Source organism: Aethalodelphis obliquidens, unplaced genomic scaffold, assembly GCF_003676395.1.
Source record: "Aethalodelphis obliquidens isolate GAN/ISIS:26980383/991018 unplaced genomic scaffold, ASM367639v1 scaffold86, whole genome shotgun sequence".
NCBI lineage: Eukaryota > Metazoa > Chordata > Mammalia > Artiodactyla > Delphinidae > Aethalodelphis > Aethalodelphis obliquidens.
The window spans coordinates 5,055,071-5,070,983 of NW_020838030.1; the positions used below are offsets into that span (position 1 = coordinate 5,055,071).

Consider the following 15,913-nt stretch of genomic DNA (forward strand, 5'->3'; position numbering starts at 1 on the left):
AATACTTTCTCCCGTTCTGTAGGTTGTCTTTTCATTCTGTTGATGGTTTCTTTTGCCTTGGGAGACTGATCTAAGAAATATTGCTATGATTTATGTCAGAGAACCTTTTGCCTATGTTCTCTTCTAAGATTTTATGGTGTCGTGTCTTATATATAGGTCTTTAAGCCATTTTGAGTTTATTTTTGTGTATGCTGTGAGGGAGTGTTCTAATGTCACTAACTTATATGCAGTGGTCCAGTTTTCCCAGCACCCCTTGCTGAAGAGACTGTCTTTTCTCCATTGTACATTCTTGCCTCCTTTGTCGTAGCAAATGCCTTTTATGTTCTAATCTCAGATATCACAGACCACTTCTGCCACACTCTATTGTTAGAAGTGAGTTACTAAATCCAGCCCACATTCAAGGGGAGGAGAATTCAGCTCCTCCTCTTGAAAGGAAGTATATTTAAAAAGTTGTGGACATATTTATAAACCACCACAAATGGTAGCATACTAAACACTTGGTTTGTCTTGCTTTTTAAATTCAACAACACATCTTGGAGATTGTTCCAGATCAGTGTACAGAGAGCTGCTTTTTTCTTAAGAGCTGCATAATATACTTTTGAGTGGATGTGTCATCTTTTATGTCATCAATATTTAAGTTATTTACAATATCTTGCTATCGCAGTGTTTCAGTGGATGATGTATATAATTTGATACATATGTAAGTATAAGGATAACATAAAGACCTAGAGTGGAATTGCTGGATTAAATGGTCTTTATGTTTACAATTTTGACAGATCCAGTCAGGTCCCCTCCGTGGAAGTTATGCAGAGTTACATTTCCAGCAACAATGTACGAGGGTACCTGTTTCCCCGCATTCTTGCCAACTGTGTTATCAAATATTTTATTTTTGCCAAACTGATGGGAAAAAGTACTCTGTTATGATAGTAATTTGTCTTTCTTTTATGAATGAGGTCGAGCATCTTTTATATACACAGGCCGACCTTATTTTATTGCAGTTCACTTTAGTACACCTCACAGATATTGCCTTTTTTTTTTTTTTAAACAAATTGAAGGTTTGAGGCAACCCTGTGTTGAGCAAGTCTATCGGTGCCATTTTTCCAAATACCATTTGCTACACTTTGTGTCTCTGTGTCACATTTTGGTAATTCTCACAATATTTCATACTTTTTCATTGTTATATTTGTTATGGGTGATCTGTGATCAGTGATCTTTGTAATTGTTTTGGCATTTTTTTAGCTATAAAGTATTTTAAGTTTGTACATTTTTTTAGACATAATGCTATTGCACACTTAATAGGCTATAGTGTAGTGTAAACATAACTTTTATATGCACTGGGAAGCCAAAAAAAAATTTGTGTCATTCGCTTTATTGTGATATTTGCTTTATTGTGGAGGTCTGGTGTACCTGTATGTTTTCTGTAAACTGTCAGTTCAGAAATATTTTTCTACCAAGCTAATGGTATTTTTCCTCTGATTTGTAAGAACTCTTTATAAATTAAAAGAGCTAGCTCTTTGTGATATGTTACAAATATTGTCTCCCAGTTTATCTTTTGACTTTGTCTATGGATGTTTTCCTCATGGTGAAATTTGTTTTTTCTCAACGTAAGCACATCATCAGTTCCCTTCTATATGCCTCCTGAGTGTAGTATAATACCTAGAATGGCCTTGGAGTGTTTTGAGTGGGGGCGGGGGGGAATCATAGATCTGGTTGTTGGTAGAGAGGATGGGCTGGAGGTGTCGAGAGGATGAGGGCTGAACTGTTCTTATTCTGACAGCCTCTTATTTTTGTCTTATTCTTTTCATTCCATTTCATGTTATTCATCATTATCAACCTTTTATCCCAGAGCCGTTTAATGGCATAAGGAGAGCCCTGGATCAGGAGTCTGGGTTGGCACATAGTAGGTGCTTAATAAGTGTCTATTGAATGAATGAATGATGAGCTCTTTTCTTTTCTTTTTTTTTGGCCGTGCAGTGCGGCCTATGGGCTCTTAGTTCCCTGACTAGGGATCGAACCTGTGCTCCCTGCATTGGGAGCGTGGAGTCTTAACTACTGGACCGCCAGGGAAGTCCCTGAATGATAAGCTCTGATTTAAGTCCTAGCTCCACCACCCGCTCCTTTGGAGGCAGCACGTTCAGCAGTCAGCCAACCTGAATTTGAATCCTGAGTGTGGCATTACCAACTAAGTGTCCTTTGGAAGGTTATACAATTTCTGACTCTAAGTTTCCTCCTCTATAAAATGGGGACCATAATAGTAACTAGCTCATGGGGCAGTTAAAGGATTGATTGAGAATGTGTGTACACACCCTGGCACAAAGGAAACCCAATTTGCCAAACAGCAATTGTTATTAGCTGTCGTGTGACTTTCGTCATAACCCTTTGGTTCCAACATTCCATGGTCTGTGCTACAACCAGCGAGGAAAGGTTGAAAAGTGGGGAGAACTGGGAAATACACCTGGAAAAGCAGGGGAGCTCTGAAAGTTGGGCCTTGAAGTCTGGGGTCTTATTCTTAGGTTATGGGCAATTACTTGTAGGCATGGGAATGACCAGGGCCAGATGTGGGTTTAGAAAGATGACTTGGGGACTTCCCTGGTGGCACAGTGGTTAAGAATCCGCCTGCCAATGCAGGGGACACGGGTTCGAGCCCTGGTCCGGGACGATCCCACATGCCACGGAGCAACTAAGCCCGTGCGCCACAACTACTGAGCCTGCACTCTAGAGCCCGTGAGCCGCAACTACTGAGCCCACACGTCACAACTACTGAAGCCCGCATGCCTAGAGCCCGTGCTCCGCAACAAGAGAAGCCACCACAATGAGAAGCCCGCTCACGGCAACTAGAGAAAGCCTGCGAGCAGCAACGAAGACCCAGTGCAGCCAAAAATAAATAAATTTTTAAAAAAGGAAAAGAAAGGTGACTTGGGCAGTTGCTGCAGGGAAGGGACTGATGGAGGCCTGATGGGAGACCAGGAGCCTGGGGGGGAAGCAGTGGCAGTGGTCCAGGTGAGAGGGGCTGAGGCTGGGGCACGGGAGGAGGAGAAAACTGGAGACCTATTTAGGATCCCAGTAGGTGTGTGTGTGTGGGGTGGGGTGAGGACAGGCAGGCCTTGCAGGTGACGCAGGGTCCTCTCGTTGAACGATTTGGTCTTGGAATGACATTCCCAAAGGACACAGCAGGGAGATCCGCTCAGTCTGGGAAATGCTGAATTTGCGGTCCCTATGAGACCCACAGGAGGAGGGCTCTGACCAGCTGTTGACTATCTGGCCTCGAACCGAGGAAAGAGGTCTCAGCTGGAGATGTTAGATGTCAGTCTGAGTGTGGGTGAAATTGCCCGGGGAGAGCGTGTAGAGGGAAAAGAGGAGACAGCCTCGAAACGCCAACCTTTAAGATGCAGGTCGAGGAGGAGCCAGAAAAGGCGGCTTGGAGAGAGGCGCCAGAGCAGCTGCTCAGATTAGCAACAGGGAAACTGAGAAGGACAGCCTTGAGAAAGGACGGCTGCCTGGAGGAGCCAGAGGGACGCGGAAGGGACGGAGCCGCCTGCGTGGTGGGCCTGGGCCAGACTGGAGGAGTGAGGCAGGATGCGGGGAGAGCGGCGGGAGCTTTCTGACCGAGCCCTTGAGATGAGTGTGGCAGAGCCGAGCCAGGGTAGCGGGGGATGCAGCGCATTCAAAGGTTGTCAAGAGGCTGTGTGTGGGCTCCATGCAGGCTGGGCCCAGGGCTGGTGGAGTAAATACCGTTCCCAAATAATTACCACACAAAGTGATGGGCGTCCCATCTCTCCATAACAGCATCTGTGACAACAGATACAATTATTTGTGTTCCTAACAGTCCCCCTACTGAACAGTAGTCTTCTCAAGATCAGGAACCACGAGCCGGGGACTGAATGGCTTGGAGGAAGTGTCCCAGGGAGAGGGAACAGTCAGTGCCAAGCCCTCCAGGGGGCGCTGAACTAGAAATGTTGTTAGGGTTAGGGTTAGAAGGGAGGCCCAGCGTGGCTGGAGTGTACGGATCGAGAGGCCGAATGGCGTGGGGGAAAGTGGGGTGAGCCTGTGGGTCACACAGGCCAGGACCAGGCGTCAGGGTTTACCCTGAGTGTAGTGGGAAGCTTTTGAAGGGTATTGAGCAGGGGAGTGGCACCATCTGCTTTCGACGGCTCACTCTGGATGCTGAGTGGAGAACAGATGATGGGGCCAGGATGAGAGCAGAGAAACTAGTTAGGAGGCCACTGTGGGCTTCCAGGAGGGAGATCATGGCAGCTTGGACAGATGGTGGCAGTGGAGATGGAGAAAAGAGGTCAGTCCGAGATATTTTTGGAGGTCAAGACAGTCGGCCTTGCAAGTGGACTGGACTGGGGGTGAGGGAAATGGAGGAGTCAGGGTGTTCCCGTAATCTGGGTGCTGGATGGGGTGTAGGGAGCCCAGGCACGAGAGTCCCGTCCCCTCCGAGCTCCCCAGCTAATGGAGGCACTAAGATTGGGCCTGGATCTTCAAATCCAGCGGGCGGGGTTGACTGTTAGGAGAGGTCTGGTCTCCCTTGTACAATAAGCCCCTGCCCTGGGAGGCAGGACAGAGCTGGTGGGAGGGACATGAGGACAACCTCCTTCTTAGGGTGTGTGTGTGTGGGGTGTCTCCCTACAGCCCCCTAGTGCACCAGGCCTGGGGAGGCGCTCCCTTGGAAAGCTGTGGTCGTGGTGCCGACACAGGTCCTTCTCCGGGCTTCTCTCAGCCCCCAAGTCAGCCTGGTTCCTTCTAGAAAAACCTTCCTAAATGTGAGGAAGGGACTCATAGAAGATACAGGATACGAGCAGCCATCCGTGCATTCTGTGCTATACTGCTTCTCTATATCTCACCTTTTCTAGGACTTTTTACAGCTTCGTAAAATTATCATTGTTTTTTGTACAAAGATTGGAGAATGTAGATGACCAAGATTACACACATAATCTCACTTTCCCAGAAACAGTCAACTTAACTGTTGGTCTGAAGTCGTAACAGTATGGAGTACTGGTTATGAGCAGGCTCTGGAGCCAGACTGTCTGGGTTCAGATCCTGGTTCTGTAACTTACCAGCTGTGTGACTTTGGATAACTTGGATGACCTCTCTGTGCCTCTGTGTCCTCAACTGTAAAAAGAAGAAAATAATAGTACCTACTCCACAGAGTGTTGTGGGGATTAAATGAAGTAATGTGTGTAAGATACTTAGCATAGTTCCTGATGTGGTAAATTTTATATAACTATTTGCTATAACTATGTAAGTATTTCTTCCCAAAATGAAATTATATTGTACATTATTTTTCACATCCTTTTGAAACCTAACATATCATAAGTATTTTCTGTATCATTAAATCTTCCTCAGTATAGTTTAATAGGGGAGTAGTATTCCATGGTATGAAAGAATATTCCTGTGTTGTTGGATAATTAGTTGCTTCTTTCTTTCCTTCCTTCTTTTATTATTTCTCCCTCTCTTCCTCCCTTCTTTTCCTGCTCTCTTCCTTCTTCTCTTTCTTGCAAATAAAGATGTGATAGACATCCTCATAGCTAAATCTTAGAGCAGATCCTTGAGCATTTTCTTAGAATAAATTCCTAGAAATTGGCAAGCTCAGTCAAAAGGGGTCTAGAGATTTTCAGTTTTATGGGTTTTTTTGTGATTAATTCATTATTTCTGTGAGCTCCATTTGGCTTGTGCATTGCAGTTCTTTGTTGCTTTAATTATTTCATTCCAAGTGAGTGAAAAAATCTCTGGCCATAGTCACTTATTAGTGATCAACTCCCACCTACCTTAAGGTTTCAGTAGGTAACTTATTCACGTGGTCCTGAATTCAAAAGGTGTAGCAGGTTAGCAGTGCAAGGTCTCCATCCTGTCCTATCCTTGGCTCCTCAGTCCCCTCCTTAGAAGTAACCAAGGTTATCAGTGTGAATGTTATATAAATGAAGTCACATTTTCCCCCAATGTTATGACTCTAAGGGGCATCCAAGTTGTTGCGTGTAGCTGCCATAACAAAATACCATAGCCTGGGTGGCTTACATTTATTTTCCCATAGTTCAGGAAACTAGAATTCCAAGACCTAGAATTCCAGACCAGCATGGTCTGGTTCTGGTGAGAGTCCTCTTCTTGGCTTGCAGACGGCCACCTTCTTGCTGTGTCGTCAGGTGGCAGGTGCAGGGAGAGAGCAAGCTCTCTGGTATCTCTTCTTATAAGAGCACTAATCCCATCATGGGGCCTCACTCTCATGACCTCATCTAACCCTAATTACCTCCCCAAGGCCCCTTCCGCAAATACTCTCACATTGGAGGTTACGGCTTCAAAATATGACTTTTATGGGGACACAGTTCAGTCCATATCAAGCCTCTTTGGAGTCTGCTCAGGGACAGAAAGCCCTGGGGGACATCCAATCTGACCCCCTAGTAATGGGTAGCAGCCGGGGTGCACCAGGCATGGAGGGGACAGCTGAGCATAAACAAAGCCCTCCCTTTAGGAGTGATCGGCTCAGTGTATGTCCCTTGAGGATAGTGTCATGGTGTCATAATGAAACTCTATTAAAATAGCTAAGCATAAAATGCATAATTAAAAAGCTTTACATAAAGACACATTTACACCACAAGCTTTAAAGGACACAAGCACCCACGTATATTGTATATTTTCTCTTAACTTCATCACTTTTTTAGTCTCATCCTGGGTTCATTCCCCAAACTCAAGTATTGTTTTTCCTTTTAACTTTCCTTTAGTTGCTTAATTATATTTTAAAAGTGTAAGAGGATTTCATGGCCAGACATAGGTGGCAAAGGACTGGACATAATATTATCATTTTTATCATAAAAGTAATATATGCAAATGTTAAACACTTTCCAACAGTACAGGAGGGCAGAGAATAAAAAGTGTCTCCCTCCTTACCTCCTCCACCCCAGGCAGTGTTTCAGAGGTTCCCATCATTAAGTTGCTTCTGTATTCTTCCAGAAATGTTTATAGACGTGCAAGCTTACGTATGTATATTCTTTGAAAAACCAATATTTTAAATTATGTTTTTTTTAATTTTATGAGTAATACATGAATACATTCACTCCGTGAAAAGCTGAAGCATTACAAACAGGCTAAAGTCCCCACCCACTCCCTGCCCAGAGGCCATCATTATTATGAACGTAATTTCTATTTTTCCTGATCTTTTTGTGTGCATTTACATACACATCCATGAGGAAAATACGTCGTGTCATTTTCTGTGTTCCCTTTCCTCCCTCCCTTCCTTCCTCTTTCTCTTTTTTTTTTTTTTTTTTTTTGGTAAAGTACACATAACATAAAATTTACCATTTTACCCATTCTTAGATGTCCAGTTCTGTGCCATTAAGAACATTCACCCTGTTGTGCAACCACCCTCACCATCTGTCCCCACAACTCTTTTCACATGCAGAACTCTGTCCCCATTAAACACTAACTCCCCATGCCCCGCCCCCAGTCCCTGACAACCAGCATTCTACTTTCCGCCTCTAGGAATCTGACTGCTCTTGGTTCCTCCTATACGTGGAATCATACAATATTTGACCTTTTGTGACTGGCTCATATAATTTAGCATAATGTCCTCCAGATTCCTCCACGTTGTAGCATGTGTCAGGATTTCCTTCCTTTTTAAGGTGCTCTGAGGTGTCTCAGATCATTTGACAGGTAAAAGCATCCAGCTAGAACCTAAGAACAATGTTTTGTTTTTACTGTACTTACGGTTATAGTTGCCTTCTATCTATGGTAAATGATCCTGGTTTCCTTTTCTTTGATGGTGATATAAAGCTTACTTTTACAGTAAATGCCTCTCAGTTAAAAAGTGAGTCTGTGGAATTCCCTGGCGGTCCAGTAGTTGGAACTCCGCTTTTACTGCTGAGGGCCTGGGTTCAGTCCCTGGTTGGCTGGGGAACTAAGATCCCACAAGCCGCGTGGCACGGCCAAAGAAAAAGTGAGTCTATTCAGAGAGAAACATTCAGTAAAGACCTGTCTGGGTTTGAATACAGAGCCCGCCACCTCCTAGCTGTGTGACATGGATACGATACGACTTAGTTCTTCTGAGCCTCAGGTTAGTTATAGGATTAAATGAGATCATGCATGTTAGGAGCTTCACACCCTGGCATATGGTTAAGCACTCAATACTATTTGTTATCGTTATTATATTATTAATAACAGTAATATTATTAATCTTAAATTTGTCCAACACCACCTGGCTGCTTGGGAAGTCAGCAGACTCTAGGGTGACTGGATATCGGTGCCCCATCCGAAGGCCCCTTCCCCTAGACCAGCGGTTCTCAACCAGGGACATCTTTGCCCCCAAGGGGACATTTGACAGTGGCTTGAGACTTTTTTTTTTATCACTATGACTGTGGGTGGTGGGTAGAAGCTAGGGGTGATGCTGTACATCCCACAATGCACCCCACTTACCCCACCCTGCACCCTGCACCTGTGTCTATGCCTTATAGCAGGTGGCTCTTCAGCCAGCTCATTATTTCCAAGAGACTTGAACTTGGACTCCAGAGACCTCAGCCATGGTTTCCTCTTCCAGCACACAGGGATGCTGAAGGCTGCCTTGTCTCTAGTTATTCCACCTCCTGATCGTTGAGCCTCTTGATCACCTACCTGGTCTATGCTGTCCCTAGAGGTCTCTTCCTCTCCTGCCCCAGGTCTCAGGAAACCTGTCTGATTGGCTTTTCTCCACTTGCTTTACTGCTGGGTGTTTGTAGTTCCTAGAGCAGCCTCTGGGGCCCCATAGCCACCACCTAAAACACTGCAGAGTAAAGGAGGCAGAGAGAGTGAGTGAGAGATGGAGAGAGAGGTCCCCCCCGCCCCAACGCCTTCTCTGAGTGCCCTGTCATCCTGGGTCTCCTTCCAGTCGCTCCCTGACATGTATAAATATTCTATTTGTGTGTTGATTTGATTTGATTCGTCTCCACACACCTCCGCTCCTGAGGACAAGAAACCGTGACTGGCAGTGTCCCCAGCACCCTGCATAGTGCCTGACACATAGAAGACACTCAGAATTTATTTGTGGAATATATGAAGGGAGAGGCAGAGAGAGGAAGGGGCGAGGGGATAGATAAAGGGAAGGAAGACAAGCAAGAAAAGGCAGAGAGAAGAGGAGGGGTGTTGAATGAATGTCAGATGCTGAGATCTAAGGAGAGAAGGGAAGAGGGAGGGTCAAGACTGAGGATTAAGCACTGTATAGACTAGCTGGAGAGAGAGGGGGAGGGGTGTGGAGAGAGAGGCAAAAAAAGATGAAAAGGGTGGAGAAGAGAAAGGAATGGAGACACACGACTAGAGAGACACGTAAGTGATGAGGCAGCGAGACAGAGAAAACGTGCAGGCGCAGAGCTCCGGGAGAAAACCTCTTTGAACGCTGAGCTTGCAGAGGGAGGAGGACCACCTGCAGGCTACTGCTGCGGTTTCCATGGTGACGGGGATGCTCTGGGCAGGAGAGGAAACACTGTACGGGGAGAGGAGGAGGGACTGGGTGGGTTTTGCCCCTCCCAGGCTCTTTCCTCACCCCTGCCTCAAGCTGGAGATTCAGGGCCGAGGACGGGGAGGTGGGAGTGCAGCCTCCCCCGCCCTCCTCAAAGGACCCTGCAGATGTGAAGAACTTAGGCGCCTCGTCTCCCACTCCCCCATCCCTGGCATTTGACCCTCCTCCCCTCTCCCGGGTCCTGGAGGGTCCTGGAGGGTCCTGAAGAGTGTTAGGGAAATATGGGAAGGTGGCTGGGTCAAGCCCTCTCCGTAGACTCCTCCTCTCTTCCCACCCCATAATTGCTAGAGCGCCCCTGGGCTCCGTCCTGGGCCTTCTCTTCAGTTTCCATAACGTCCCGTCCTAGGGATTTACATGCCCACAGCTCCCACATTTATATCCCCAGCCCTGATTTCTCCCTGAGTTTCCTTCTCCTTTTGGGTATCTAAAGGGCATCTTCAAACTTGTTGAATTCTTTAACTCACCAAGCTCATTCTTGCCTCAGGGCCTTTTTGCATTTGCCATTCCCTTTGCCACGAGCTCTTTTCCCCAGCCATTTATTAGAGGTGTCTTTCACTTGAGCTAAGAATTGTCTTGGAGAAGGCGAGCGCTTTGGAGAGGGGAGGAAGGCCTGCTCCAACGTGTGTGTGTGTGTGTGTGTGTGTGTTTGAGTGTGTAAGATCACAGTGCTGTCAGGGGCGCCCTGTGTCAGTATAAGGAGCACACCCTAGGGGAGTGTGGAAGGACTGTCCTGTTAGAAGGTCGGAGTGAGGCCAGAGGAGGCAGAACTCGAGGCAGGGAAGAGTCTGTGCTGTGGGGAGCACTTCCTCGTACGGTAGATGAGGGAAAGAGATGGCAAAGCCAGGTGTCCCCCTCCCCATCCTGGCAACGAACGAGATGTGCCTCCTAGACAGTGGGCAGAACTGACCGCCACTCCCACTTTGTCATCACTGTCATCTAAAACCCAGGTTAAGCACCTGTGGGCCTGGCGGGGGGTCAAGGGCCCCTCTGCCCCAACCTGAGCCTTGTGGTGACCTCAGGTCTCAGACACAGTAACAGTAACTGGCGGACTGTCAGGCACTAAAAAAGGCAACATAAAGCCAGTGGACATAGTCATAAACTCTCTGCCAGGAGGGGAAGGTCTCAGCTGGAGGTGGCCTACTGAGCCCGGAAAATGGCTCTCAATAAAAATTTGTTGAGTAAATGACAAAAATAAAAAATAAAGAATGGTGAGGATGGGAGAGGGTAAGCATGGCCAAGACGCTAAAGGGAGCTGAAGGAGGTGACCCTGGTTTGCTATTTTCTCCTATTTCCAGGAAGCCTTCCCGGAGGAGGAGTTGATTTGATGGGGGCAGGAGGTGGCATTGTGTTTTGGAAAGTTTCTGCTCCCCAAGGCATGAGGCCCTCCCAGGGTGTAGAGTTTCTGGATCCACAGGAGGTGGTTCATAAGCTCTTGGGTTGATGGGAGGTGCGGGGGAGCGGGGCCCAGCCTCAGGGGGCCTCCTGGTGGTCCTCAGGCTCTGGGAAGTAATCTTCCCCTTCTCTCTTCCTTCCTGACCCTGGCGGTGGGCTCGGCCTGGCGCCCCCTCAGCTCTGTGCCTTGTGCTGGGCTGCATGATCTTCCCCGACGGCTGGGACGCCGAGACGATCCGGGACATGTGTGGGGCCAAGACCGGGAAGTACTCCCTGGGGGACTGTTCGGTGCGCTGGGCGTACATCCTGGCCATCATCGGCATCCTCAACGCCCTCATCCTCTCCTTCCTTGCCTTCGTGCTGGGCAACCGGCAAACGGACCTGCTGCAGGAGGAGCTCAAGCAGGAGAACAAAGGTGAGCGGGCGCACGCTTCCGGGTGGGTGGCTGGCAGTCGCGGGGTGCGGAGGTGGGCGAGGCCGGCGGGCCACCTTCAAAGTCAAGTGAAGCACAAGGTGGAAACCTTAACAGAGAGGCCGACTTCCTGGGAGACAGTTGGAGGTTATCCCTCAAATCCGAACATTGGCACGCCTGACCCAGCAAACCCTCCCATGAGTATAAACCCAGGAGAAATGTATGAATGCTCTTGGCTGCAGTTGCAAAATAGCAAACACTAAAAACTACCTAAATGGCCATTGACAGGAGGATGGATAAATATATGGTGATACATTCACATCACAGAATTGTTTACAACTGTGGAAATGAATGAACGTGTTATATGTAATGGAATGAATGGATACATCCTGGAAACATAATATTGAGAGAGAGGGGAAAAAATAGAATTCCAGAAGACGACAGTGAGATAATTTTTTTGAGTTAACAAACTAAGTAACACTATGCTAAATACAGTTTAAATATATATATATATATATATATATATATGTGGTAATATTGCGTATTTTTTAAAAAAGCAAAGAAATGATCAATACAAAAGGTATCATGGTGGTTCTCTGTAGCTGGGATGGAAGCAGGGAAGCAAGGACATGAGGTGGGGGACAGGTGGGTGTGTACAAACTATTGGCGAGTTAAGTACTTGCATGGTGAGCCCACAGATGTTTGGTGCAGTATGCTTTATACCTAGTATAGTACACATAAACTTTCGTATGTATCAGGTAACATTAATATACAATAAAGAAAAAATTGACACCTAAGGCCAGAGTCTCAGGGATTACCAGTTATCAGATGCTTATCTGTGTATCTATGTATGTCCCTTTGTGAAATATGTGGTAGTGTTATGTGCTAATATAGGAGAGGCATCGTCCAAAACAAATCCCTCCTCAGATTGCTTTTTGTGCTCAACTCTAGAGCACATCTTAAAGATCTTTATCATTTTGTGGAGAACCATCTTGTCCTTTTTATCCAATGCCTAGCATTACATAAGACGAAGGAATTATAGTTTCTTAACTGTTCTCCTTGTAGGGGCTGTTAGGGAGGTTCCCAGGTTTTTACTGTTACTGGCAATGCTACAGTGACCATCTTTGTCCTTGCCTTCTGTTTTCTTGGTGTCTTTCCAGAAGTGGAATTGCACACTCACAATTGTAGTGATAATTCCAGATTGCTCTCTAAAGGAAGGTCAGTCCTCTGACCCAGGGGCCCATGCTGCCCCTAGAGAAAGGGGAGACACCCCGTCTGTCTGGGTGCCCGTTTTCTGCCATGGGAAATCGGATTTCGTCGTCTCACCCTTCCTTGAGCTCTTAGCGTGTGCTGGATGTATGTTCATCACTTTCCTTTAATTACATTCATCTCTTGGAGCCTCTTATCTGTAAAATGGGGATAGTGAGGGTTATTATCTCATTTGGCAGGAGTTACTCTAGTATTGTGGTGTGAATACCCTTGGACTGTGAAGGCAGGTTGTCTGTGTTGGAAGCAGGTTGAGCTAAGGAATGAATTCACCTCTTTGAGCCTCAGTTTCCTGCACTGCCTAAAATGAGGGTGGTGAAAAAAAAAAAAAAGTAAGACTCACGTCCTTTTTATCCCCCGAGGATACTCAGAGGCCTGACCTGGAGTGGTCCACAGTCTCCATCCTCTTCCAAGTACAACTGGACTTGGATACAAACAGGCACACCAGATGACTGGAAGGACACCTGACCAGTGCTAAGCACTGACACCCAGACTCTACCTGACTCACCCCACCTGAGCCCAGTCCAGGCCTGCACTGTCCCCCAGTCCCCACCATCTATGCGTATTCCAGACCAACCCCTCAGAACTGTCATCGTAAGATGGGACAAGGGATGGGGAGAGGTGCTCCCGCTTCAGAACAACCCTTTCATTTCATCCTCCTGAGAAGCCTCCTAATCCAAGTCAGATGTTTCACGGCTTTGAGGCATCTATTGCCGACCCTTGTCCCAGTCCCCGTTCTCCGTGAGGCCGCCTCCTCTGCCTCCCCATGGCAGGGAGAGCTCAGCCTCCAGTCTAACATGTCTTGGAGGTGACAGTAGAGTAAGAGAAAGAAGAAAAGAGCAGAATTTGTCTCATGAATCAGCACTCCCCCAACTGTGGTTTATGTAAAAAGTTTCAGAGCACCAAATAATACTGAGGGTTTCACAGCCCATTTCAGGTAATGTTATGTTTGGTAAATTTAACATGTTTTAAATGGAGGTTACCAACTGCTATATAAAGTGTTTATTAAATTAGAAAAAATTGTTTGCTAATACTTTCACAAAATATAAGTCATTCTGCTTTACACCTCCAACTTCTGTAGTACTGTATGTCAATTATATCTCAATAAAACTGAAAGAAAAAAAAAAACAAAAAACGAGGGTGGTGAGAATGGTACCACCTAACAGGGCTGTCCTGCAAGGAAGAAAGACTGTGCCTATAACGGGGCAGTGGTGAATGCTCAGCGAAAGCTGTCACTCCTCACAGCTCCCCATCAGGCAGGCATCATAACCACCATTTTATAAATGAGAAAGCCGAGGTCTGGACAGGTCCAGTGACTTGCCCAAGGTTACCTAAGTGGTGGAGCCAGGATTTGAGGTCCAAGTCCAAAGGCCAGGCTCTTCCCTGCTGCCAGTCCCCTTTTCAGGGCCCTCCTGGGCTGCTAAGCTGTCCGTCTCTGAGGCTCCTGTCCCTGGAGACACTGGTACCTGGTCGTTTCTATGGTTTTGGTGTGAGGTCGGAGCCTGCCCTCTGGTGGCAGCTTCTAAAAGTGCAAGACTAAGACAGCCACGTGGCCTTTCCAAAGAAGTTTGGGGTTGTGACTAGTGTGAGGTTGGCCCACTCAGTGTCCTCTCCTTCCTCCCCAAAGCGCCCTAACAGCTCAGTGTTAAAAGTGACATAAGGGAGCCCCAGTTTGCCTTCCTTCAGCATCTGGGGATTTCCTTCCCTCATTGGGAACTCAAGGTGAGTGAGCCTCACCATTCAGTTCTGAGCCAAAGACCTCTGGAAGAAAAGTAAGCTCTACTTTGGTGTCATTTCCACTATTTACTATGTGCCAAACACTGTGCAAAGCCCTCGGCTGGCATTATTTACATCTTTTTAACCCCTCAGAATCACTCTGTGAAGAAGTAGGCTATGTTCATTTTACAGATGAGGAAATTGGGGCTCAGAGAGGTGGAATGACTGGCTCAAGGCCTTCCAGCTAGTCAGGGCTGGCTCCATTTCAGAACCTGGGCAGCTCACCCCTCTGCCCAGCTTTGCCCTGAGGAGTGGCTGACGGAGCCCCAGTGCCGGGCGGCCTCTGACTTTCTCCAATTCTCTCTCTCTCTCTTAGATTTTGTGGGCTCTACAGTAAGCTCTGTGTTGCGGCCAGGGGGTGATGTCTCTGGATGGGGAGTCCTCCCCTGTCCCGTCGCTCACTCACAGGGACCCTGAAGGCCGGGATCACAGCCCAGGAGTTGACCTGCCCTCAGCTTGTCCTGTCTCCTGCCCTCTCATCCCTCCATTCACGCTCTGAGGGAAGACCCCGATCTTGGACTGACCTCACCTGCTACCTGCCTGCGAGCTCCGGGCTTTGAAGAGAGGCTGGGGCTGGGATGCAGCCTGAGGGAGGGGAGAGGCCCTGCAGAGCCTGGGAGGGTCTGGGTCTGCACCTCCCTCAACTGACCTAAGGGAGACAGCCCCCAGTCCCTGGCCTCCTCTTCCCCTCCAGTCTGGCCAGGGCCTTGCAGAGTCTTCAGGGGAAGGTGACGCCGTGGTTCCCCCACCAGGCTCCCTCAGTCCGGAGGGCTGCTGCCTGGCTCTATCCTCGCCTCCTCTGGTCCCCGCCTCCTGCAGAAACTTATCCAAGACACTGTTCCAGGGCAGCAGACTGGACTCTTTCCTATCTTTTTTTTGGCTGATGGTGGTTCCATCATCTCGTCACAGAGCTCCAGGCGCCACCGGCCTCCCTTGGGCCTCTCTGCTCCTGCTGCAGCCTGGTCCCAGCTCTCCCAAAGGAGTCTGAGCTGCACCGAGGGAGAAAGCACAGGGCCTTCTGGTCAGATGCTGACTGGGGCCCTGTCCACGTGGACTCTGAGCCAAGACAGGCAGGCTGTGGAGGCAGTGCCTGGACTCCTGTCTTGATGGCGCTTGGCCTCTGCAGCTGGGGCTGGAAGTAGCTCTGGGGCTGGCCTGGCCTCCTTCCTGCTCGGATGGGTCACCAGTGACTGGACCCTTGACCCCGGCCTGTTTTGTACAGCGTAGAACTTCTTGGCCCTGTTGTCAGGGTTGGGGAGAGGCGCCCATGAGTAGGGAATTAGGGGATGCGTCGCCCCTCTGCCCCTTCTCGTGCTGTCCCCCCATCCCCTTCTGCCAAGGGCAGAGACTGTCTTGCCTCTTTGATACTTTTCTGCATAACTTGAACTTGCAGGTCACCTCTGAACAGGGTATCCCCTGTCCCCATCCCCAGCCCTAGTAACCCTCTCCCCACCTCCTCCTCCTCCCTGCCCACCTCTCACCTTGCGGTTTGCCCAGGGTCTGCAACCCAGTGGGCACGCTTGGAGCCGAGGCATGAGAGTGTGTGTGTGTGTGTGTGTGTGTGTGTGTGTGTGTGTGTGTGTGTG

General features: G+C 48.1%; 1 protein-coding gene across 2 annotated transcripts in view; it reads left to right on the forward strand.

Moving 5' to 3' along the window:
* LHFPL4 (LHFPL tetraspan subfamily member 4) overlaps window positions 1-15,849 on the forward strand; it is a 28,842-nt gene extending 12,993 nt beyond the window's left edge. Inside the window, exons 2-3 of one of the 2 annotated variants that reach the window (XM_027093747.1) lie at window positions 11,052-11,288; window positions 14,644-15,849. In XM_027093747.1, the coding sequence (XP_026949548.1) occupies window positions 11,052-11,288; window positions 14,644-14,744 (338 nt within the window). In that variant the 3' untranslated portion in view covers window positions 14,745-15,849. Of the gene's footprint in view, window positions 1-11,051; window positions 12,374-14,643 lie in introns of those variants that run through there. The other variant, XM_027093746.1, reaches the window with a different exon arrangement.
* Window positions 15,850-15,913: the final 64 nt, after the last annotated feature.